Below are 23,715 nucleotides of genomic sequence, written 5' to 3'. Positions count from 1 at the left end.
TGCCTGTCAGCCAGGCATCGCCTGCCTTGAGGAGATTCTATTTAGAGCCGTCTCAACACAAAGGAGCGGTTATTAACGGACAGCCCCATCCGCGCTTCAACCACAACAGACAACATCTGTTCCGGGAAAACCTACAGGTACCCAAACATCTGGCGAACCGAGCTCAGTCTCATAACTCTGCAGCCGTTTTCTGCTGGAATTGAGAAGATGAATGTGGTCTACATGGAAGGTTTACATTTACATTGACATTTAGCAGACAGTTTTACCCAAAGCAACTTACAATAAGTACATACGTCACAAAAAAAAGCGGAAATACAACATGTAATGTTGGTACGGTAAAGATATTCATTGAACCAAGTGCCGAGCGCTTAAAATTTCTAGGTTAACCCATTCCCTGTATGCAACAAAGATAGCTAGGATAAGACGCTACACAATGCCAAGTTCTTGTTTATAGTGCAAGGACGTGCAACATACATTAAATGCATACATTAAGTGCCATGACGCGCAAACATTCAAAATAAGTGCGTCAGAGAGGCGATTTTAGGAGAGTAAGGGAGCATAAGGGGCTAGGGGGAGGGGGAAGGGGGGCTATGCAGAGTCCAGATGAACTCTGAACAAGTGAGTCTTGAGTCTCTTGCAGAGGGGGGGGGGGGGGGGGTTATCAATATTAATGGTATAGCCCCTCATTATTCTGAAGGTCAAGACAGGGCATGAGAGTAGAAGGGCTGCAGAAGAAATCCTTAACGTTTGTAGCAGACGTTGCCTGCAAAAGCATCCTAAAGGGAAGACTTCGGTACTCTCAACTTCAAACAGTGCCATCACTCAGGATTAACTGAAGCAATGCGTATCCTGAGGCGACTGATTTTCTTATATTGATGTTCAGGATACTGTGTGCATATTTTCAGCATTTTCACCAAACTTAAAACATTTGTGGACCCCTCTCCTTCTTAAAGATATGACATTTTAGCCTGCGTATTAATTTGAAGTGAGCATTCCACAGCATTTAACTTTATGGTGACTACTGCAGATTGGGAGTTTGATTACCCCACGAATGGGTGTTTCTGGTCAAGGGCATGGAATCTTATCTTTACTGTGGTATAGGATGTCACGAATAAGAAGTACAAGAGATGCAAGGGGAGGGAGGTACAAAAACAGGGGGAGAGACGAAATACAAACCGATTCATCCACAGATGAAGACGAGGTTTGCAGGCCTAATCCACTGTATGCACTAATTTTTCTCCTGACTCACTTGCATTTCTTCTTCCAAGGTAATATGCATTAACACACGCACAAACACACGCACAAACACACCTGACACACACACACACACACACACAACATAAAACACCAATTTACAGAGACCTTCATGTACCCCTATGACTTTAGCAAAGTTCTTTGTGTAAAAGTAAAACTGCACGTCCATTGCACCCCTCTTTTCCCTGCCGTGCCTATGTAGTACATATGGATCACAGCGTGAGTGTTTGGACATGGTAAGGAAACTATGAAGTGGGCGCGGCTTGATGTTGCGATGCACACGGGCTCGGCGAGCGGTACATAAGTTACATCACCTTTATGTCTCCTCAGTGAAGTATCGAGTAAAACACCACGGCCGTAAAATGTACCAGGAATTTTACAGTGGATCACTGAAGGGGTCACACCTTCTTAATGTGATCATTAACTATCCCCATCTTTTGCTTGATTCCTGCATTATTGCCATTTCAATGGGTTTTATGGTTACTGCTGCACTGGGGGGAAAGGAAGGTAATTAGAATAAGAGAATCTCATATTTCCTGGCGTTTCTCCAACCTGAAATGTGTTTCTGTATCTTCCACGATACCACACTAAACACGACGGCCCTTTGACCGCTCGGTGTGTCCGTCCCACCCAGACCCCGGCTAACGGACATCAGCCGGGGTTATAACAGAGAGGAAGGGGTGGTTTTTCCTTACCATCGCAGGGCGATCTTGATGGGCGTGGTGAGGCAGGAGGTGAAGAGGTCGGCGGGGAGGTCAGGGTTCATGGGCAGCAGCTCGCTGGCCTCGCAGGCGGCCAGCTGGATGCAGTTCTTCATGGAGGGCGGCAGGGGCAGCTGGGCCAGGGGGTGGTTGGGGTTGATGGCTGCCACCTGGACAAACAGCGAGAAAACAGCTTCCAATCGTCTATTTTCTAATGCCCAAGTCAATGTATTGTGTGTATTCAGTCTGGGCCTCATGGTTCGCAAACGGTGGAGAGAGACAGATTGAGCAAATTTTAAAAGGAAAAATATAAAAAGTTAAACGGGGGGCTAACCAATCAGAGACAAGAGAAGATAAAAGTTTGGAGCACCAGACAGAGAACCACAACGATTGGAACTGAATGACTATCGCTTGACGTTAGAGCTGCTAGTTGCCTACCGAGTTGATGGTTGAACAGCAAAACAATCGGTGCTCAAAACATCCTTAACATCGCAATTTCCTGAATGAATTATACGTGATGGAATCGGTGGTATAATCAAATGCTAACCGTGCCATTCTCTTGTGTTGGTTGTTTCGGTTTTTTGGAGCTGTGGCAATACGGTTTGCCTCTATAACCAGTTTGCCTCTCGACAGACCTGTCTTTTGCCCCCATGAACAAAGGCATTGCCATAGTGCCTTCAATTCATTCTACAGAAAGGTTTGCCAAAAAGACTTGGAAAATGGATAATATAAAAAAGTTCCAGATGAACTGCACATAATTGAACGCCTGCATCTAGATGGAGCTACACACGTGAACCCTACTTTATCTATTTTAAATCCAATATCTAGAGTGAGAAAACTTAAACCTGGAGCTGGGATAAGTCATGCATTCAGTGGAAGAAAAGAGAAAATATTTAGGAGCCCCAAAAAAAAGTGTCCTACTGTTGCATAAGCCCAAAGTAAATATTAAAGGCTGCTGCATCAGACAGATCTGAGTAGCTATGGTGTACTTTGTTTCTGCCTGCAACAACGGGCACGACGCCTGCTCTTCTCAGAACAGTAGTTCTGTGCCTTTAAACAGACTATTACTTTCATGGACTGTACAGTTAAAAAGTAAAAACATAATGAGCAAACAAAATAGACCGCAATGTCGTCAACCCCACAAAGATACCATGATCCGAGTTTAATATGAAAAAAAATTAAAATAATCATTCAGGGCATAGGCAAGATCAGAAAGGCTTGAACCCAAATCTATTTATTTTGGCAGGAAGATGATGAGGTTTATTGAACCCTACTCAGCCAACAGAAATCCTGACCACTCGTTTGTTTTAACAGCAAGAACGTGCCGACACTGAGACGAGAAAGAGTGGGTTTGCATCATAGTTTGCATAATAATTTCTTGTCCTCCTTACTGTAAATGTACAAAGAGGTTGAAGGGTATGCAGTCAACCTTTTGACGGTATTGATGCGTTTTGGTGAAACAATGGAAGTGTAGGGCATCACAAGTAAAACACAGTTAGCTACACGGGAGATTCGTGGCTTCTATTGGCTACACAAGAACACGAATGAGGTCAGACCTTGCCCTACAACCAGTTTGGTTCTCGTCTATTGTGTTCCGTGCGTCACGTGCATCGCACAACCTGTTGCTCACTCTTACAGCATCCTTTCACCCTTTTCTGCATCTAAGAATATCGACACCTTCATAGCCTGCAAACATCAGCTCCATTAATGAAGGCCATGCTGGGAGAAGCTCTTGCACGCAGGTACACAGGCCCCATCTGTCTTTCTGTCTGACGCAAGTCAAGGAAAATCAACCTGCTGCCTCCAGCCGTACTGAGGGACGATTATCGTGGGTGCCCCGAGCTTTAGCTAACCGTGGTTGCACAAGGGTCAGGACATGAGATAAGGTAGTATTGCAGAGCCCGTCCCAGAAAACAAACCAACATAGCACCACTAAAATGTAAATTTGAGTTGGAATTAGGTTTACATTTAAATTCTTGATTTGACATATGGTTCACACGCAATCCTTATGATTACGTGGAATTAAGTCATCTTTAAAGAAGAATTATTAATGTCATCATAACGAGCTCCAATCTGCTACCAAGAGAGACATGATGGAGGGTTTGTATAATTGTACACATGCTTTTGCTGCTTCACTATGGATCTAGGGCCCAATATCTAATTTGTTGACTCTATAATGAGTGAACTGGGTATTCAAAGTATGAAACTCCTTACAGCCAAATATGAGTGTACAAAGGGTTCAGCCGCACTTAATGCAATGCAAATGATTACTTAGACATTTACATTTAGGCCATTTAAGCTGGTGCTTTCTTCCAAAGCGACTTTGTCAGAAGAAAGAGAAACAACACTATATCGCTGTCAGTACAGTAAGGATGTTCATAGAAACAAGTGCCAAGCTCATACAATTGTTAGGTTAACCCATTCCCTGTTTAAAACAAAGATAGCTAGGATGAGATGCTACGCGATGCTAAGTACTTTCTTAAGTACCAGCACTGACTGCAACAATGGGCACGCCGCCTTCTCTTCTCAGAACAGTACTTCTGTGCCTTTAATGTTTGATATTTTGACTGTAGAGTTATAAAACAAAAACCAAACGAAATAGACCGCAATGCAGTCAACCCCAAAAAGTAGGATTAGATGTTACATGATGTGAAGTACTTTCTTAAGTGCCAGGACGTACAACATATACTAAGTGCGTCATAGCACTAGCAGCTTACATCAAACTTGTGGTTGTTGATATTTTGAGATGAGATGTGGTCTTATCCCGCTCAATTATGCAGAGCTAACTTTAATCCTACAGGGATCTTAATGCTCAGAGTCTGGGATCTACGATTATTGCTCAGACTCTACAGCAGAATACAGCAATCTCATGTTAAAGATGGAATAGGCAATATATTTTAGAAGCTTCTTCTTATCACATTTTTTCAAATTCTCTTTACATCCTGCAAGCAATCAATAAATCGAATTCTCTGATGGAAAAAAGTTAGACAGCTGGTGTCTGTGGCTGTGTCACTGACTGTAACAAGATTATGTCCTTCCCATTTCCATCCCCTTTTCTGGAGCTAGATATGACAGATGTTGTGATGCAAAGAGTACATACATCTTGCAGGCATAACCAGGTTTAATTTGTATTCTTTCTTTACATTCTATACGAGCAAGAGCAACAAAATAAGTCATAGAGGTTTGATGGCTACATATCCTGCCCAGGATTGAAAACTGCATCCTGTACCGACTGGCATCGAACATTATGGAAATGAATAGAGAAATTCACGCAGAGGAAAATGGGCAAAGGACCAAGTCTTTGTGCAGGGCCATAATCCTGATGATAAACACGCGAGCAGACCCAGGCTGATAAATGCCAAACATACACTGTAATTACCTCATTAGCATATTGTGATTCAACACATTACCAACAAACACCGGCGGAGCTTTCCTCTCCTCCCCCTGAACCGCGACGTGGCAACAATTTAACGGCGACACAAAGTCCCTTTGACAATTATCTTTTTTTGAGCAGAAACTAATTCATGTGCCTAATCTGACAAACGTGTTACAGATGCCTGGGCACACGAGTCGATGCAGACTAAAAAGAAAAACACTTGTCATGGAGATTTCCTTAAGACATGATTCTCTCTTTCAGATACTCAGACACGGTGGGCTCTGAGTTACTATGGATAATTAACACGCGGGGGGGGGGGGCGGATACGTAAACATCCTCGGTACTTGAATGGCTAAAAGGGGCTCACAACCTTTGTATGCTTGTTGGGTTGAGTGGCCTCTCTGGAGAGACTGCCTTTCTTTTATACTATTTTAACCCCTCTTTACAATAAACTCCAAGTATATTTTTTGTGACGTTGTCGATACAGTTCGAAGAATTTCCACCAAACACTTACATGGTCGGACGGAGAGACGGTCACACAGACACATACGCACACATGCATAGACATACACACACGCACGCACACGCACACACACACACAAACTTGTTTACACACACATGCATACAAACGTGCACACAGACACACACATGCATGTATACAAACGTGAATACGCACACGCACACACACATGCATGTATACAAACATGCACACACACACTCACACACACACACACACACACACACACACACGCATGTATACAAACGTGCACACACACACATGCACACACACACACACACATGCATGTCTACAAACGTGCACACACACACACAAACACGCCTGTATACAAACATGCACACACACACAAACATGCATGCACACACCCCACCAAAGTCATAATGCGCTTTGTCTTTGCTGACCGTGCACAGGAAGTAATGAGATATTCATAAAGAACCAGCTGGTCCGATAACACATCGGAGCGCTCCGACCAGACACCCACCCGCAGTGCAGACTTCCCCCCGCCGTGGCGAGATGCACCATGCATGTGTTGCTGCGTGTGTGCCGCTAGTTTAAGCGTGAGAAAATAACTTTGAGATCAAACCCTTCCTTTTCTACTTCTTCTTCCCCCCCCCCACCCCCCCGAAAGATGAGATCAATGCAGTTCAAGACGTTTTTAACGGCCAGTTGATAGTTGTGCCCCTTGACCCATCGTGTGTGTGTGTGGTGGTCTATACCGTCTGAGCGCGGTCTTTGTTGGACCCCTACCAGGTTTGTGTGTGTGTACGGAGAGAGACGGGGAGGCAGCGCGAGCCAGAGGAGACGGGTGAAGTGAATGAAACGCAAAGCGAGGGGGCGTTGGCGTGACATGGGGAACTCCCCGTATAGATTTCCTGCTGCATGTTTAATCAGGCATCTTCCTCTCCCAGTGGCCACCCACCACCCACCACCCCCACCACCACCACCACCACCACCACCAGCACACTACACCCACAATAAACACTTCCTGTGTGAGGCGGTGCGGAAAGGAGAGGGCTCGTGTGTAAACACTGGGACACCAGTGTGGGCGGATGTTAAGTCTACTTGCATTTCAATTCGGCAAACTACGGTTTACTGGACTCCATCTATACGTTGGAGACAACTGAATGCATTTCATTTTTTTTTTTGCAACCTGAACTGCTTTAAATAATGTATTTCTTGGCTTTGAGTCAAGCATCTTTGTGTACATGTAGTTATGAAAAAGGTTACATCAAATTAGTTATAAGGTTAGTACAAATATTTTAGAAAAGTGTGTTGCATATGCCCTGGTGATATTGATGGATACACTTTTATCCCCGAGGAGAAAGTCTCAAAACAACATTGAGGGTACAGTTTATATCCAAGATTCTGGTTCTGCTCTGTTGGTTTTGTTGTATAATACTGCGGTGAAGGGTACATGGTTTTAATCCTGGTCGTTAGGCCAGCACATCCCGGGAGTCGTCCGGTTTAATGATCTTATTAGAATGTCCTGGCCTGTTCCGGCTGAGGGAAATATATGATGAAGGATTGCCTGGTCATCATATTCGCATTACTAATGAAAATGTCAGGTTTTATGTGCTGCGAATTGATTAAAGACTTAATGCTGTACTGTAATAATACCATTCAAATATTATGTGATTAAAATGCTACACATGATCAGCCAATTTATATCACACTATTAGGGTGAAAGATAAGGGGATATTTGTTAGCATCACACAGATTTTGTTAATGTGTAAAAGTATTGAGGAGGGGAAAAAAAGGTTGCATTTTAAGTTGCAAATTGAATTTGAACATTAAGTAAGCAAATAGATGGTTAGTAATAAACTAGTGTACCACTGTAAACACCATGAAGTGAACTGAAGGGTTAGGGCCTCATTAGTTGATAGAAGTCCAGGTTTCTTCCACAGCCTCCACTTACTTCCTGCACTCTGACCCCCGACAAAATGTGACGCTGGCGCGGCTTTCAGAAGGGAGACCAAAAGAGTATTTATAAAAGGTTTCTCCTACTCTCTGTGGGAGCCCACACGTTTATCCACAATCTTCATGGTTGCTTGCGGCCAAGAAAGTGTTTCCAACCTCTCAATCACTTTAGTGCATTTCTTTTATTTTCTCAACTTACTCATCTCTCTACCTCCTGAAGATTTCGCTCCACTTTCTCTCCCCGGCAGCTATTATTTTTCAGCCTATTATCCGTGCTGAAACTTTAGCTATGAAACATTAAGATGAACGACAGTAGCGTGTCTTGAGCAATCCACAATCGCATGCAGCTGCGAGGGGCTGCTAAATACATAATTAATGTACTTAGCATACAACGAACATTTGGACAGTTGGTTCACGGTGATAACGCAGAGTTTGATGAAGCTCTGCCGTAACCAGGTCGGAGTGACCGGTGGATCCGAACACCGACGACGTGATGTCGTTGTTTTGCTACTTTGCGTTATTATTAGAGCATTTGTTTTACCGATTTAACCGCTTAAGAAATGAAAAGGATGAAAAACGATCAGTTGATAAACTCGATTCTGCAGTATTGATTGCCGCCTGCTGATTTTACAGGCAGTGAAAGATGCGCACTATGAATAGACAATTTTTTCTCCACCGACTATTATTATATATTCGTTTGGAAACCTGACGAATATTCGAAGCTTGAAGTTATGTATTGGGGCCAGCCCTAGTATTCAGAGTGCCGCTTGTGCAGCTTTTGGGTGCAATCAGACTCACATCACTGCAATTATGTAATGCATGTGTGACCAGGCGCATTTCCTGCTCTCACAACACGTGTGTGTGTCTCTGTACACGTGTGTGTGTGTGTGTGTGTGTACATGTGTGTACGTCTACACGTGTGTGTGTGTGTGTGTGTGTGTACGTACATGTACACGTGTGTGTGTGCGTACGTGTGCATGCGTGCGTGTTTGTGTGTGTGTGTGTGTGTGTGCGTGCGTGCGTTCGTGTTTGTGTGTGTGTGTGTGTGCGTGTGTGTCACCTCGAGTTCCTGCTCCCTCTGCAGGGCGAACTGTTTGAAGGACTTGACGATGATGCCCGCGTTGGAGCAGTCGTACACAAAGATGGACGGGCTGCCCATCCAGGTCTGCAGGTCGTAGATGGACAGGGGGATGTACTGGGTGTAGTTCTGCGGTCATGGAGGAAGCAGAGCCGCATAAGGAAAAACATGTGGAGAAATATATAATATATAGTCAAGTGTCAAAGAGAAGGCAGAGAACAAAGGAATGAGGCACCAAATCTCCGACTGGAGATAGCAGGGAGAAAGGCATTGAAAGAGCAACACACAGAGAGAGGAAAACTGAAAGCAGGGGATGCAGGAGGGGGCACCAGAAAGAGGGGGTTAGCCCTGCCCGTATCTTGATGGTTCTCCTTTTTATTCAAAGCCCAGTGAGGCAGTGAACCGGGGTCTTGGTTTGACAGCCAACACCCTGCCACACACTGCCGCTCCGGTACCCATGGCCAGCCCCCAGCCTTCCTTAAACACACTGCACCACCACCACCACCACCACCACCACCACCACCACCGCCACCACCACCAGCAGCAGCAGCCTCTTTTTATAGGACCCATCAATATAGGGGATAAAACGGGAGAAAGGCTCAGAATGAAACACCGGGGGTGTGGGTTGCATCATCGTTGTGAGGGGGGCGCCTGACTGCTCCGATCCCGGGTGGATTTTGATTTGAGGCATGCAGCACATTTATGCGGGCGATTGGGACTGTCCGTGGTTTTCCAGCAGGGCCGTCATTTGGGTACGAATGGTAACAATTGCTGATTCATACACATCATGTAATCAAGGGAAAGCGCGGCCACCAGAGCACGTCTGCACACGTGGGATTAAAGTGTGAGGTTTATTTTTTTTCGGTGCAATTGGATGGAAATCACAAAAAGTAATTGCGTCCCATTTAACGGCTTGCCTCCCCCAGTCACCGTGGCGGTTATTTTAACGGCGGTGGACTTGTAAACCCCCCCCGAATCAACCCACACAAGTGTTCCCGTCACGCCGTAGGAAGGTGTTTTGCATGGACACATTTTTTAATATCGGGGAGGAATCTTCCGCTATTACCTAGCCAACATTCATGAGCTAGAAACCACATATGTTAAAGAGGGTTAGCCCAGGGAATCGTGGCGCAGCCCAATAATAACTCGATCTAGGAGACTAAACTAGACACACACGTGAGGATTTTAATAAAATGCACCAACCAAACGCACACTCAACACGTCTAACATGCAATAAAAGCTTGTGAAGTCATCGGTGCACTGCTGGATCGATGCCCGTAAGCGTCCCTCTGACATTAACAACATCCATTGCGATACCGTGACTCATTTGAGCACATATACTGTATGTACGAAGGGATTTCCCCTCTGGGGGATTAATAAAGATGTTATTTATCAAGTAAGGTCTGACGTAGAACTGCTGGCTTCTCTAGTGACACAGTAGGTTTTAGATTGACTACGTACCATTCCTGTTTTGGCAGGCAGCACACAGTTCTGATCATCATTGCATCAAGTGTTAAGGATGCCTCCGTCTCCCCTCTATCACTGATCTAATCTTGGACCCAGCAGTCCTATGTTACAGCAGAACTTCTTGGGGGGGGGGGGGTGCCTGCCAAGGCACCTAGCCTTGGCAGGGAGTCAGAATGGGGCGGAGTGGCACCTTGCTTTCTGTTTGGTTACGGAGATATTCTACAGAATAGAAGTTCATTCGCGCAAGTGGACGAAACTTTCAGAAGTTCAGCAAGCGTCTCTTTCTTCAGTGGCCAGTCAATATCATGGTGATTTGAAACCTTTACAGAAACGTTCTTACAGTTTAATAGTGCTGCCCGAGTTCGCTGAATCGTGCACGTTACCGTCTTACAGATCCAAATACGAAGCAAGAAGGGAGAGAAACCCCTGTTCACCCGGGTTTGATCTCGTCAGGTATCAGATTTGAGGTTGTTAAACTAAAATCCGATTGGTGAAACTACATCAGACCCAAATCACCACTCAGGTCTCTTGATGAACATGTTGTCATCTGTTACTGTTCAGCTGTGCTGTACACCGCAGCATATGTTGTAATGATTAAAGATTGAGTGCAATACCTACTTACCCCGGAGTCGAGTGCGTGCGTGCGTGTGTGCGTGCGTGCGTGTCGAGATTGTGTGTGTGTGTGTGAGTCAAGTGTGTGTGGGTCAAGTGTTTGTGAGTCGAGTGTGTGTGTGTGTGTGTGTGTGTGTGTGTGTCGAGTGTGTGTGGGTCAAGTGTGTGTGAGTCGAGTGTGTGTGTGTTTGTGTGTGTGTGTGTGTGAGTCCAGTGTGTGTGTGTCGAGTGAGTGTGTGTGTGTGTGTGCCGAGTGTGTGAGTGTCGAGTGTGTGACAGTGTGTGTGTGTGTGTGTGGGGGGGGGGTTGTGTGTGTGTGTGTGTGTGTGGAGGGGGGGGAGATGAGTGTGTGGTTGAGTTGTGTGTGTGTGGGTGTGTGTGTGTGTGTGTCGAGTGTGTGTGTGTGAGTCAGACCTGTGTGTCAGCTGTGTGCAAGTCGTATGCACGAGAGAGGGAAAGAGTGTGAGTGAGCGTGAGAGCGAGTGAGAGCATTCATGTGTGCGCACGTGTATATACATGCGTGTGTTCACGTGTGTGCGTGTGTGTGCGTCACCTTGTTGAAGACCCAGATCTCCCCGTTGACGGTGGGCCGCGGGACCCCGTGGCCGTTGTAGTGGAACAGGACGCGCTCCTCCTTGGCGTTGCGCCGCAGCGACGTGCACAGCTTCTTCACCTCGTCCACCGTGGGGTCCAGGCTCTGTTTGTAGCGCGCCTGGGGGGGGAGACAAGGGGGGGAGACAGGGTGAGACTACCGAGGGGGAGGCGGGGTGAGATGCCATGGGGGAGTGGCTGTGTGGCTGTTTTTGTATCTGTGTGTGGCTGTTTTTGTGTGTGTGTGTGTGTGTGTGTGTGTGTGTGTGTGTGTGTGTGTGTGTGTGTGTGTGTGTGTGTGTGTGTGTGTGTGTGTGTGTGTGTGTGTGTGTGTGTGTGTGTGTGTGTGTGTGTGTGTGTGTGTGCGCATGGTGGAGACCAGTCTGGGCGTCCTAATGTATGTCTGTGCGGTTGCGCAACCTTAAAGTTATGGATTGACTGTTTTAAAAAAAGAATGGTAGATGAACTGCATTTATTCAGCGCTTTTCTAACCAGTGGCTCCTCAAAGCGCTTTACAATATTGTCTAACATTCACCCATTCATACACACATTCACACACAGTCAACCATGCAAGGCAACAGCCAGCTCGTCGAGAGCAGTTAGGGTTGAGGTGTCTTGCTCAGGGACACCTCAACCTCCCGGTTACCAGTCAACCCGCTCTACCTCTCATAGAAGTATTAGAAGAAGGTTGCACAAGCAATATAAAACAACCCAAGGGTTGCTAACTTCACCCCTTTCTTTACTCGGCTGTATAAACATCAGGGCCACAACAGATCACTGCCACTTGTTCAACGTCTAATCTTTCCAGCGCAGCAACAGTAATGGAGTTCATCTCCGCCGCTGCTGAATATGCATGAGACAGTCTGAAGCCGGGCGGGAAACCGAGGCATGAAGCGCAGAGAACGAGGTAGAGAACTGCTGCTCTGAGATGATTCATTGACGGCTCTGGAAGCACAAGCCCTGGTGTAAATCACTTTTTATATGAGACGCCAAATTAGGTGCACTAGCAAAAACAGCGAATGTTTGGAAAACACAGGCACACGGTTGATGTTGCTCCAACGAGCGACAGATGCAGTTTATCCAACAGACCTCGGTGCGCTAGCACACTACACGCGCTACCCATGTGGAAGCTGTGACGGTAACCACTATGTGAGTTTGGAAATGTAACCTTGTAGTTCATAGATATATTGTTTCTTTTTCTTCTGACAAATGTACTTATTGTAAATGGCTTCGGTAAAAGGGCTAAATTCGCTTTACATAAGGGCCAAGTGCCCTAAATGTAAATGTAGTTCAGTGTATTGGACGTTTAATGTATGTCACCATTTGAAAAGCAGAGCACTACACATTCGTGTGACTTTAAATGAGCAAGGAAACTTTACAGAAACGTATTACCAAGTAGTATTATGAAGGTGTATAAACTTGGTACGAAATTACTACACCAAAACTTCAAGTAAACAACGGGGTACCCCACTGAAGCCCACACGCGGTCCCGTCCATCTTATTCCCTGAGTTGTTGGCGGTTGCATCATGTTGGCCATCATATAGTCAGTTTGTTTATTTGCCATCCAATAGTTATGCAATCGAAAAAGGACCCCCGTGTGATGCGAGTGAGTCACTATCACACTCACCAGGGCACATTCACGTTACATAACCGCCGGCCATGTTCTTCCCCGACTTCCTCCTGTCCACTGCCTCAGAGGCCTGACTCAGTCACTTTGCTCGACTTCGATCAAAAGCATCCCCGCGTTTAATTTCACTCAAGTACTGAAGCAATAGGACTGATTGTATTACGTGAACGATTTGGGTCCCTTTTTTTTTAATACATGAAGAAAAATAAAAGTACAGTTCTGGTAAATACATGTTGCACTGTCTTTCTACAATGGACAGGAGCCATTAAACAACATTTCAAATTACTCTTTGAAAGATTGAATGGAAATAAGTTTAGAGGTCTGTGCTTCTTGACATTTCTATTAAACAAAATGTAGACGCAATTGTTAGCCTCCCCTAGTCTTTGACACACACACACACACACACACACACACACACACACACACACACACACACACACACACACACACACACACACACACACACACACACACACACACACACACACACCAGGTCCTAGCGAGAACTCAGACATCCAGGTTATCTCTCAGCACGCGGGCCCGGTCTCTCTCTACTGGGGCTAACCACAGAGGACTGGGTCTCTCTTCTGGGGCTAACCACAGAGGACTGGGTCTCTCTACTGGGGCTAACCCCAGAGGACTGGGCCTCTCTACTGGGGCTAACCACAGAGGACTGGGTCTCTCTACTGGGGCTAACCACAGAGGACTGGGTCTCTCTACGTGGGCCAACCACAGAGGACTGGGTCTCTCTACGTGGGCCAACCACAGAGGACTGGGTCTCTCTACTGGGGCTAACCACAGAGGACTGGGCCTCTCTACTGGGGCTAACCCCAGAGGACTGGGTCTCTCTACTGGGGCTAACCCCAGAGGACTGGGTCTCTCTACTGGGGCTAAGCACAGAGGACTGGGTCTCTCTACTGGGGCTAACCACAGAGGACTGGGTCTCTCTACTGGGGCTAAGCACAGAGGACTGGGTCTCTCTACTGGGGCTAAGCACAGAGGACTGGGTCTCTCTACTGGGGCTAACCAAAGAAGCCGGGGCCCCGCTACTACTGGGGCTAACCCCAGAGGTCGGGGCCCCGCTACTACTGGGGCTAACCACAGAGGTCTGGCCCTGTAGCTCCTGGGGCTAACCAAAGAGGTCTGGCCCCGTAACTCCTGGGGCTAACCAAAGAGGTCTGGCCCCGTAGCTCCTGGGGCTAACCAAAGAGGTCTGGCCCCGTAGCTCGTGGCTGATTCAATTATTCAATTATCAGCCGGTGCGTCTCAGTATCACGCCAGGGGCCCGCGACTTGTCTGAGAGCTACATCAGGACAGGAGGGTATCATGGGGAGCTTGTGTGACGGTGAGAGAGCGACAGTGAGTGAGTTAGAGAAGGCTGAAATCTGAGTGTATTACACTATATAGTACACGGTATTGGGGAAGTAGTGTGTGTGTGTGTGTGTGTGTGTGTGTGTGTGTGTGTGTGTGTGTGTGTGTGTGAGAGAGAATTAAGTGAAGGAAGGAAGGAAGGAAGGAAGGAAGGAAGAAGAAAAAGGGAAAGGATAAAGACACTAAGAGCTTGTGAGACCATGGTAACACTGCCGTAGATCCTGTAAATGTCAGACGAGTGATTGAATCATCGAAGGAGGTAAAAGGAGAAGAAAGGACAGGGCTGCGTTCTAACACAGCTCCGGCGTTACGCCCACCTTGGCCTGAAGGGGGAGCTGTAGCACTCGTTGCATGCAGATGAAAAAGGAACAATTACCTGCTCTACAGCACTTCCACTTTATCCCTCCCATTATATCCATCAGGCTTCAATGCCAGGGGAAAACATGCTGTTTACGGCACTGCGCTATGCGCCGCCTGTTACCATTCATCAAGATGTCAGGCTCAGACAGCGTGACCTTTTTCCACATACTATGTGCATCCGGGACACCACTGGGGTAGGCCTGTAAAGGGGTGTACGGGGAATACCCGCAGGCCGCTACACAGCCCAGGAAACAACGCAGGAGGCCTGAAGCAGAAGGACGAGGAGGAAGCTGGCAGCATCTCCGTGTCTGTCACAGTATCGTCTGGTCTTTAAGGCCAAAAGCACAACCATGGTGGCGGACATTCATTTGGTAGAGCTCGATCGACATTAGATCAACATCCTTACTGTACCGACAAGCGTCATATTGATTCTCCTTCTGACAAATGCAGTTATTGTAAGCCTCTTTGGATAAAATCGTCTGCTGAATGCCCTGAATGGAATCGTATGTGGGAAGTGTGTAAAATGCTGGATTTAACTTGGAGCTCGTCTCTGATCGAGTCATTGTTCCAGAACGGGCTACGAAGCGAGTGACTAGAAAGCGGATGTCCTACAACATCCACATCAAATCCTTAAAAAACCTGAAGTAAAGGCTCCCAACATTTTACGTTTAAAAACCTAGAGCAGACGGCATTATATTGATATATGTATTGATTAGGTTCTGTGTCCACTACACATCCGAGCCATGACGGGTCAGGAGTATTTTGGGGGAAAAGCAGAGGTTCACCAGATGAATCTACTTCAGGTGCATTGTGTCATCCCTGATCTGAATAATGATGATCCCCAGTGATGGAATGTCAGTAAAAGCATATGTAGGATTAAAACCTCCCCCTGGCCGTCTGCTGTTGAAAGGTCAACCGAAAAGGGGAAATGTCATGTTTAGACAACTATGAAGCCAGAAAGGTGTGTAGAAATTGAACGAATGTCAATTGATGTGTTTTTGAACAGGTTTGCAGAGAGCATCTAAATATATATACACATATTGAGTTGTAAAAAACTGTTCAGTTATATTAGAACATTGGTTCTCAAAGTGCGGCCCGCACTTTGAGAACTTATATCAATATTAATTTAAACAAAAATAAATAAATACAAAGAGAAAAGTCCACTTTCTCTAGCTTTCAATTAAATCCTGTTATTTGTTAGTTTTAATCCGACTGTACATTACTTTGAAAGGATGAACCTCAGTTTCGTGATTTAGACCTCACTCGACCTCACTCCCAGAGGTCCACAGTGCAATGTTTTTTTTCACCACTGGGATGCTGACGGCGTTTCCCGCCTACATTTTTTTCCTTTGGCGGCCCTCAGTCAAATTTTGGGTTCCTAAATTGGCCCTCAATTGTCAAAAATTTGAGAACCCCTGGTCTAGGGGATACTAAATCATCAAAATCTTCTAAACATTTGTTTTGCACTCCAGGGTGACAACGAGGTGCAAAACAATGTGCCATTTCCTATATATTTTATCAGTTTCAGTGTGGAGAAACTGTGTTCCCAAGAGGCGGAGCTTACAGGAAGGGTTACAGCAATCTTGCACAGTCTAAAGAGCTCAAAGGAAACTTCCCTGTTCTACTGTTCTTTCCTCATTTCATGACAGCTGCTATAAGAACAGCAAGTCACTTAAGAAATGAAATCGTTTTACTTAGCTTCGACTCTTGCAACAGGAGAAATCGTGGCTCTTTCTCCAAGAGTAGTCGCTGAGCTCTCATTTACCGAGAAGCAGCAGCACGGTGTTTGGGTGCGCCGCTCTAAGTTACCCGTGTAGAACGTTGCGTCAAATTAGTTCCGTAAAATCAGTAAAATCATAGTTTTTTTATTTGCACCGTGGACCCACTCCCAGAGGTCCACGGTGCAATTTTTTTTCACCACTGGGATGCTGACTGCGTTTCCCGCCTACATTTTTTTCCTTTTACGGCCCTCAGTCAAATTTTGGGTTCCTAAATTGGCCCTCAGCTGTCAAAACTTTGAGAACCCCTGTATTAGAATGTAAAAGACAAATATTTGATCACTTTAAATACATTCTTTATTTAGATTATGACATCAATCTCAACAACAAATGTAAAAGGTATTCATTAAGAACTGGATGAATTATTGATTATGAATACCAAAATAAAAAGTGGAATTGGAAGAGGACTAAGACATACATTATAAAATACAATCCATCCTTAATTCATGTTCGCATTCATGTTTATTGATTTCATAATTTATTCATGCAGTCACTTTTTTATTTCCTGTAATCTATTAATGATTCAAACATTGTCTTGAAATACATTCCAATCACAACTTTCACAAAACACTATCGCACATTCGATTCCTATTTTGACTTTGTGACCATGCATATTGATCACATATTGTGTTTCCTCATTGTGACTACCTGTACAGAAAGTGAAAACACAGTATGGACTCAACCATTTACACTTTACATTAGATTTACATTTAGGGCATTTAGCAGACCCTTCTATTCAAAGCGACTTCCACTTGAAGATATATCACCGTTGGAACAGTAAGGATGTTCACAGAACTAAGTGCCAACCGCTTACAATTGTTAGGCTAACCCATTCCCAGTATACAACCAAAATTGCTACGATAAGATGCTACACGACGCAATGTACTATTTTTAAGTTCAAGGACTTACAACATACAACAAGTGTGTAACCTAAGTGTCGGGACGTACAAAAGCACAATAAATGCGTAAGAGGCGAGTTTTTAGGAGAGCCACGGAGGAGAAGGGGTGGTGGGGGGTAAGGAAGGCTATGCAGAGTCCAACGCACCTCTGTATGACAGACTGGGAGACACGTAAACAAAATGAGCATCTCAGAAAGAAACATACTATAGTTCTATAGGGTGCTGCAAGTGTTCATCTTGACGGCAGTGAGAGCTACAGCACGGCCGTCCCATGGGGGCATCCAGCCCCCGTGTTCAAATACAGCGTTCAAATAAGCCTTTGACCGGTGATACACAGAAGACTGCGGTAACCAGGAAGTCAGGCATGTTAGACCAAAACAAGGAGATAATGGCGTAGGGAATTTCTTCATTGATGGAAAAAAAAAACAACATATCAGGTTTGTTTTTGTGGTTGAGTCACCGAGACTGAGCGGGTCGTTGTTACAGGAATACATCAACAGATAGTATTCATCCCAAAGGCCTTGGGTCGTCCTCAGAGTACTAAGACTATTTCAAAATAAAAGCCTGAAGCATAGAAACGTGCCTCTCTGAGCAACATAAGGTCATCTCTGTCTCCAACACAACCCGTCCATCTTTACACAAAGACACGCAGGCTCCACCGCCCTCACATGCTCCTCAAGTGGGACGTGAAATTACCATGACCCTGTCGTGACCACTTCCTGCACAGGATGACCGCCACACCTGCAAATTCGCAAAACCCAGGCGACATTCTCGTTGGGACTCGGGAGAGAATGCAACGCCAAGGCCACGACTACTTAACCTCGGCGCGAAATGATTTCCATCAGAAGAATTTGAAAAGGCCATCACCGATTCTGTGGCAGATTATAATGCCAACTTGTTACACGGAATTGCATCGTATGGAGCACTCAGTGACGCACACAGGAGCAGACATGCAGACACTCACAGCAGAGGTTGTGGATGACACAGATGTGACGTCAATAGCACCAAGAGAAGTGCAGAAATAAGAAAGCCATTGCTCTGTCGTGAGGTCTGGGTTCTGGAAAGGTGACGAGGGTAACGGCTCGGGGAAGAGATGGCCTTTATGAGACGCTTAGCAAAAACAACGATTGCTTTCGTGATTCACACCGAGCCATGATTGGAGTCCTTTCTTAACACCTCTGGTTAATCACTCCCTTATTAACCAATTAGTTCCTATAAACCGGTCCAAACAAGAACCGTAAAGGGGAAAGTACAGAACCAAACAAGGTGTACCACAGTGCCTTAATATACCCCTTACCAACAATTGGAGTTGAAACATACTATTTCATCCAATACACTGTTCAGTGTTCAGCAAATACTAGAGTTCAGTCGGTATCAGGGCCAACCATAACTCTCCTTGTTCCAAGCAGGCGAGTGGGGGAAGTGAATATGGCGCAAGCAACTGATATATTACCTGAGGGAACACGGCATTAGTGGCACGGTGAGGCATAGTGGTGCAGCCATTAAAGTCTATCCATCCAGCGACCGGTCTGTATCCAAGTCTATCTGCCACTAATGAATCAGCAGGCTCGGCCCTACTCCGTGGCCACAAAACTTTTGACCAAAAGGCAAAGAGAACTGTTTGATATAATAGACGTCTAAAACAGAAATGGACCCCATTTGAATACACCCACTACAATATTCCTTCCCCGGCGTCTTATTTTGTTACAGTTACAGCGCACACCTAACGCTGCCTTTCCTACTTAGCACGCTGGGCGGAGCCGTCTGGTGTTTTAGTAACATGAGACGTTGAATGGAGATGACAGGGAGGAGAGTGGGAAAAAAAAACATAACAATCAATGACCTCTTCCTGTCCTGTGAACTCAGGTAGAGGCATCACTTCCTGGCCTCATTATCGTCAGGCGGATGTTTGGAATATTTAGCATCTCAATTTGTTTACGCTTCCAGTCATTGGTAAATGGTGCTCTGTTATTCCAGGTAATTTCTGAGAAGCTCCCCTGTGTGTGTATGTGTGTGTGTGTGTGTGTAGGTGTGTGTGTTTGTGTGTGTCTAGTTGTGTCTAGGTGTGTGTGTACGTGTGTCTACGTACGTGTGTGTGTGTGTGTACGTGTACGTGTGTGTACGTGTGTGTGTACATGTGCACGTGTGTGTGTGTGTGTGTGTGTGTGTATGATAGCGTAGGGACCAGTAGACCTCTGAAGCTCTGGTCTAATTAAAACCTGACTGTCAAGAGGCTGTTCAAGGGCTGAGCCGCCGTTCACAAGTGCACTTGAACATTTGTGTGCTGGTGAACATGCATGTGCACGTTAACATGTTTGTGCTGGTGAACATGCATGTGCACGTTAACATGTTTGTGCAGGCAAACATGTGTGTGCATGCAAACATTTGCATGCACGCCAACGTTTGCGTGCACACGAACATGGTTGTGCACGTGAACATGGGTGTGCACGCGAACATGAGTGTGCACGTGAACATGAGTGTGCACGTGAACATGAGTGTGCACGTGGCGCGGCGGTTACCCTGATAACAACTCACTCATCAGTGAGTATAGGCAACATCTCAAAGAAGAATTATACAACTTTGAACACTTCCACAAACGCAAGTGTGTGTTTGTCCTGGCGGAGAAAAACTACAAAAACATTTGCAAAATAAATGAATCTCAAATGAAAAATTAAAACCAATAAACCTTGTTTGATTAGTAAGGAGGCAAAAATAAATGCATAAGTGTGTTCAGAAGCCGTGGCGGCGCAGCTCCATTAGTTGCCTATTAAGGTACTTCCCTTTCCCCTAATCGGCGTCTGTGCCGCGTCCTACAGCGACCCGTAGAGAATCGCACACAGGAGGGCGAGCGGAGAACGGAAGGGCCACTGGTGGCCTGTTCAGTACTCACAGTGACAGGAAAATGTCTAACGAGTGAACGTCCTCAGATGTATGCATTCTAAAGACATTTAGCAGACGCCTTTGTCCTTACAAACGAATGATTGATACACACATTCATTCACGCACCGACGGCGGTGTCAACAACACACGGCAACAGCCAGCTCGTCAGGAGCAGTCAGGTTGAGGTGCCTTGATCCGGGACACATCAACCCCTCAGCTAGGAGGAGCTGGGGATCAAACTAGCAACCTTCGGAGCTTCTCCCACCAGCCAAAAGAGCCCTTGTTAAAGACAGACTACAGCATGTGCACAAGGTTGATTATGACAGAACTTGGGGTGTGGATGTATACTTAGTATATGCACACACAGCGTACCGGGCTACGTGTACAGAGACGTGGACGGAGGAAAAGGTCAGAACAGCCAAACATGCGCCCCGGAAGATGACCTGATGAGCTGCATCTGGGTTGTTTTCCTCGGTGGAAGTATTGATTACCAAGCGCAGAAGAGGGTAAAATAGAGCAAACAAGTTATGGCTTGGGTGTCCGTGGTATTTTTAGATGGTGTACTCTAAGGAACACACACACACACACACACACAGCCACACACACAAGGCTTTACTGGTTTAAACACGTGTCTCATCAGTACACGGGGGTCTTTCGGGGGGGTGGGGGTGGGAGTACAGTTTAAAATAAACTAAAAACTACAACATCCACATATGCATTGGGACACATGTTCTCAAAGACCACTATGTTGACATGAAGCCTTGCAACGTCTCACATTACTGCCAGAGTGGAGCAATACAGGAGGCGGGGGAAAGGGTCATTTCCTAATCCGAATCGATGGCATTGGTTTTGTATGATAACTCAGTGAGTCCACCAGCCCCTTGCCCGAGGGGCCCCAGTAGAAATATTTATAACCCGATCAATGGCTTATATCCACTGACCTATATATAAATAACCTATGAATATATGCAGTACATTGCGGGTTTGTGTGTGCTCTTGTAAGTGTGTGTGTGTGTGTGCGCCCCCACCCAAGTGAATCACACTGCCATTAAATGCTATTTCGTTTTCACAGCGAATCATGCAGAGGGTAAAGTGCAATAATGGCTCTAGTCGCTGTCTACCAGGTTTGTCTGTGTGGGACACACTGTATTTACTGTTGCTGGCAGTTGTGTGTAAGGGTTCCCTTTAGGCTCTACAGATGCAGAATCAGAGCACTCAGCTAACCGCCTACCAGTTCTCCATCCTTCAGCCTAAAGTCACATGGATAACACACACTGGGAACATGTTCCCCGCCTGAACAGGCCTGCAAAAAACACATCTGTTGTTCAAAAATAGCTCCATACATCTCCCAAGGACCGAAAAGCCTTTTTAGATTGAGGGGAGGAGAATCCTCGAAGCTATGACCATCTCGTTCCATTGAGGAGAGTCTAAGGAAAGGTTCATCCATATTGCATTCAAGGTAATGGGATTCAGCAGGAAGCTGCAGATGGCTTTTATTGGATTGGATTTATGGGATGTCTAGAGAGGAAAACGGACATGGGTGCCTAAAAGCATTTAGGAGAAAGAATCATCTTGTTTGGGTTCACTGAGCGAGTTGATGGACCGCAGTCCCCACACACCTTCTCAGGTACGAACGAGGGGCCATTTAAATAATAATAAATACAATACATCCTTATCAAAGAAACACCTCGATAATTCAGTATAGCATTCTGAGCATATAACCCAGTGACTTTCATAAAAGTTCAACGCTTTAATGGAGGAGAAATGGTTGACCGTTTTCAGTTCTAGCTTTAAAAGATAGGGCAAAAATTTAAACAGTATAACCACCGGTCTCAGCGGTTTGTTATGGGTACACGTCATCAAACTGGAGGCAAAAATAACTATTGGCACTGAGAAGTATTGATTCGGATAAGCGGAGATGAATGAACGATTTTGTAGACAAAGATATAGAATTCACCCTTCAACGGGGGGTAGCTAAGATGAAGGATGAATTCTATACCAGGTAAAGAAGCCTTGTGGTACGCCTGGTCCACTGCCTTAAAGAAATCAATGAGATCCTGTCTTTATTCTGGCAGCCTGACCCACAGACAGACTAATGGACTGATGGGCATCCAATCCAAGCAAGCGATTGGGTAATTTGTTCAAGGGTTTAGCCCGTCGAGTGATGATATAGCGCAGCGCCTAGTTAAGACGTTGTTTTTACAATGCATTGTTCCATGCTGTCTGGAAAGCACTTAGTCCTTTAAAAGCGCTAAATAAAAATAAAGTTGTTTTTTATTTCCGACGTCCCCGATCTATCATTCAGATAGATCTTTTAAGAAAATAGTATCATATAAATAATTTGCTCATTTGTAAGGAGATTGTGTGGACCAACCATTTACTGAATGATCTCATGGCGAACAAAGCAAGTCTACCATACACTATAAAACTATAAAACTCCAGATAACCTCACCTTCTCCACAAAATGCAAGAATGTGTCTCAATGAGTTTGCTTCAGGGCTTTTATATTTGAGATTTAGTTGAATGGAGTACTTAGAGAAATAGGAGAAAATCAGCAAAGAGCCCAAAACATTTGTGGCCTGTTCTCTATAAACATACACTGTGCTGATCAGTGAAATTAAAAAAGTAATCCAAGTGTAGAAAATCAAATCAGAGTGGAGCAGGATGGTCGCTCACAATTTGCTAGAGAGAGACAGAGGAAGAGAGACAGGCCGAGAGACAGAGATAGCAATTGAGAAAGAGACAGAGAGAGATTGAAAAAGAGAGAACAAGAGACCGAGACAGAGAGAGAGAGAGAGACACACAGAGAGACCGAGAGAGACATCGAGACACCAAGAGACTGAGAGAGAGAAGCCACGACTGACGACTTTCTCCAGCCTAACCAGCGGCCAACCCTCCACCGTCCTGCTCACTGCTCCGTCCAGATCAAGGGTCCAATGGGACTCCAGTGAGATGCAGCGTGGGGCTGCTTAACACCCAGACACACTGCTTGGGGACTGCACGGGCGGCTCTCTGTTTTCATTAGGCGGGCTGCACCGCTGGAAGAGGCTTTGATGAATGGCTTCCTCTGTATACACGGCTGCACTCAATCCACCCTCTGCCTTTGCTTTCTTAATGTCTCCCCCATCCCTTCTGCCTCTTTCTCCCTCCTCGCAGCCTCCTGCCCCATCTCAACATGAGTTTTCCATGTTGTTTGTCATGTCTGTCTGACCGGCTTGTTATTTATCTTGTTTGTCTCACTGCCATTTTGTCTGTCTCATCGCCATGAGGTTTGTCTCACTGCCAT

General features: G+C 45.6%; 1 protein-coding gene across 3 annotated transcripts in view; it reads right to left on the bottom strand.

Moving 5' to 3' along the window:
• Positions 1 to 23,715, bottom strand: part of rptor (regulatory associated protein of MTOR, complex 1) — a 151,651-nt gene that overhangs the window by 98,656 nt on the left and 29,280 nt on the right. For all 3 annotated transcript variants that reach the window (XM_079730641.1, XM_079730643.1, XM_079730642.1), the window contains exons 5-7: positions 11,476 to 11,634; positions 8,826 to 8,972; positions 1,950 to 2,125 (exon numbers count right to left, since the gene is read on the bottom strand). In XM_079730641.1, the coding sequence (XP_079586767.1) occupies positions 1,950 to 2,125; positions 8,826 to 8,972; positions 11,476 to 11,634 (482 nt within the window). The remainder of the gene's footprint in view (positions 1 to 1,949; positions 2,126 to 8,825; positions 8,973 to 11,475; positions 11,635 to 23,715) is intronic.

This window comes from Pollachius pollachius, assembly GCF_949987615.1.
Source record: "Pollachius pollachius genome assembly, chromosome: 2".
NCBI lineage: Eukaryota > Metazoa > Chordata > Actinopteri > Gadiformes > Gadidae > Pollachius > Pollachius pollachius.
The sequence above is the reverse complement of the archived record's forward strand: the minus strand, read 5'-3'. Positions and strand labels throughout refer to the sequence as shown.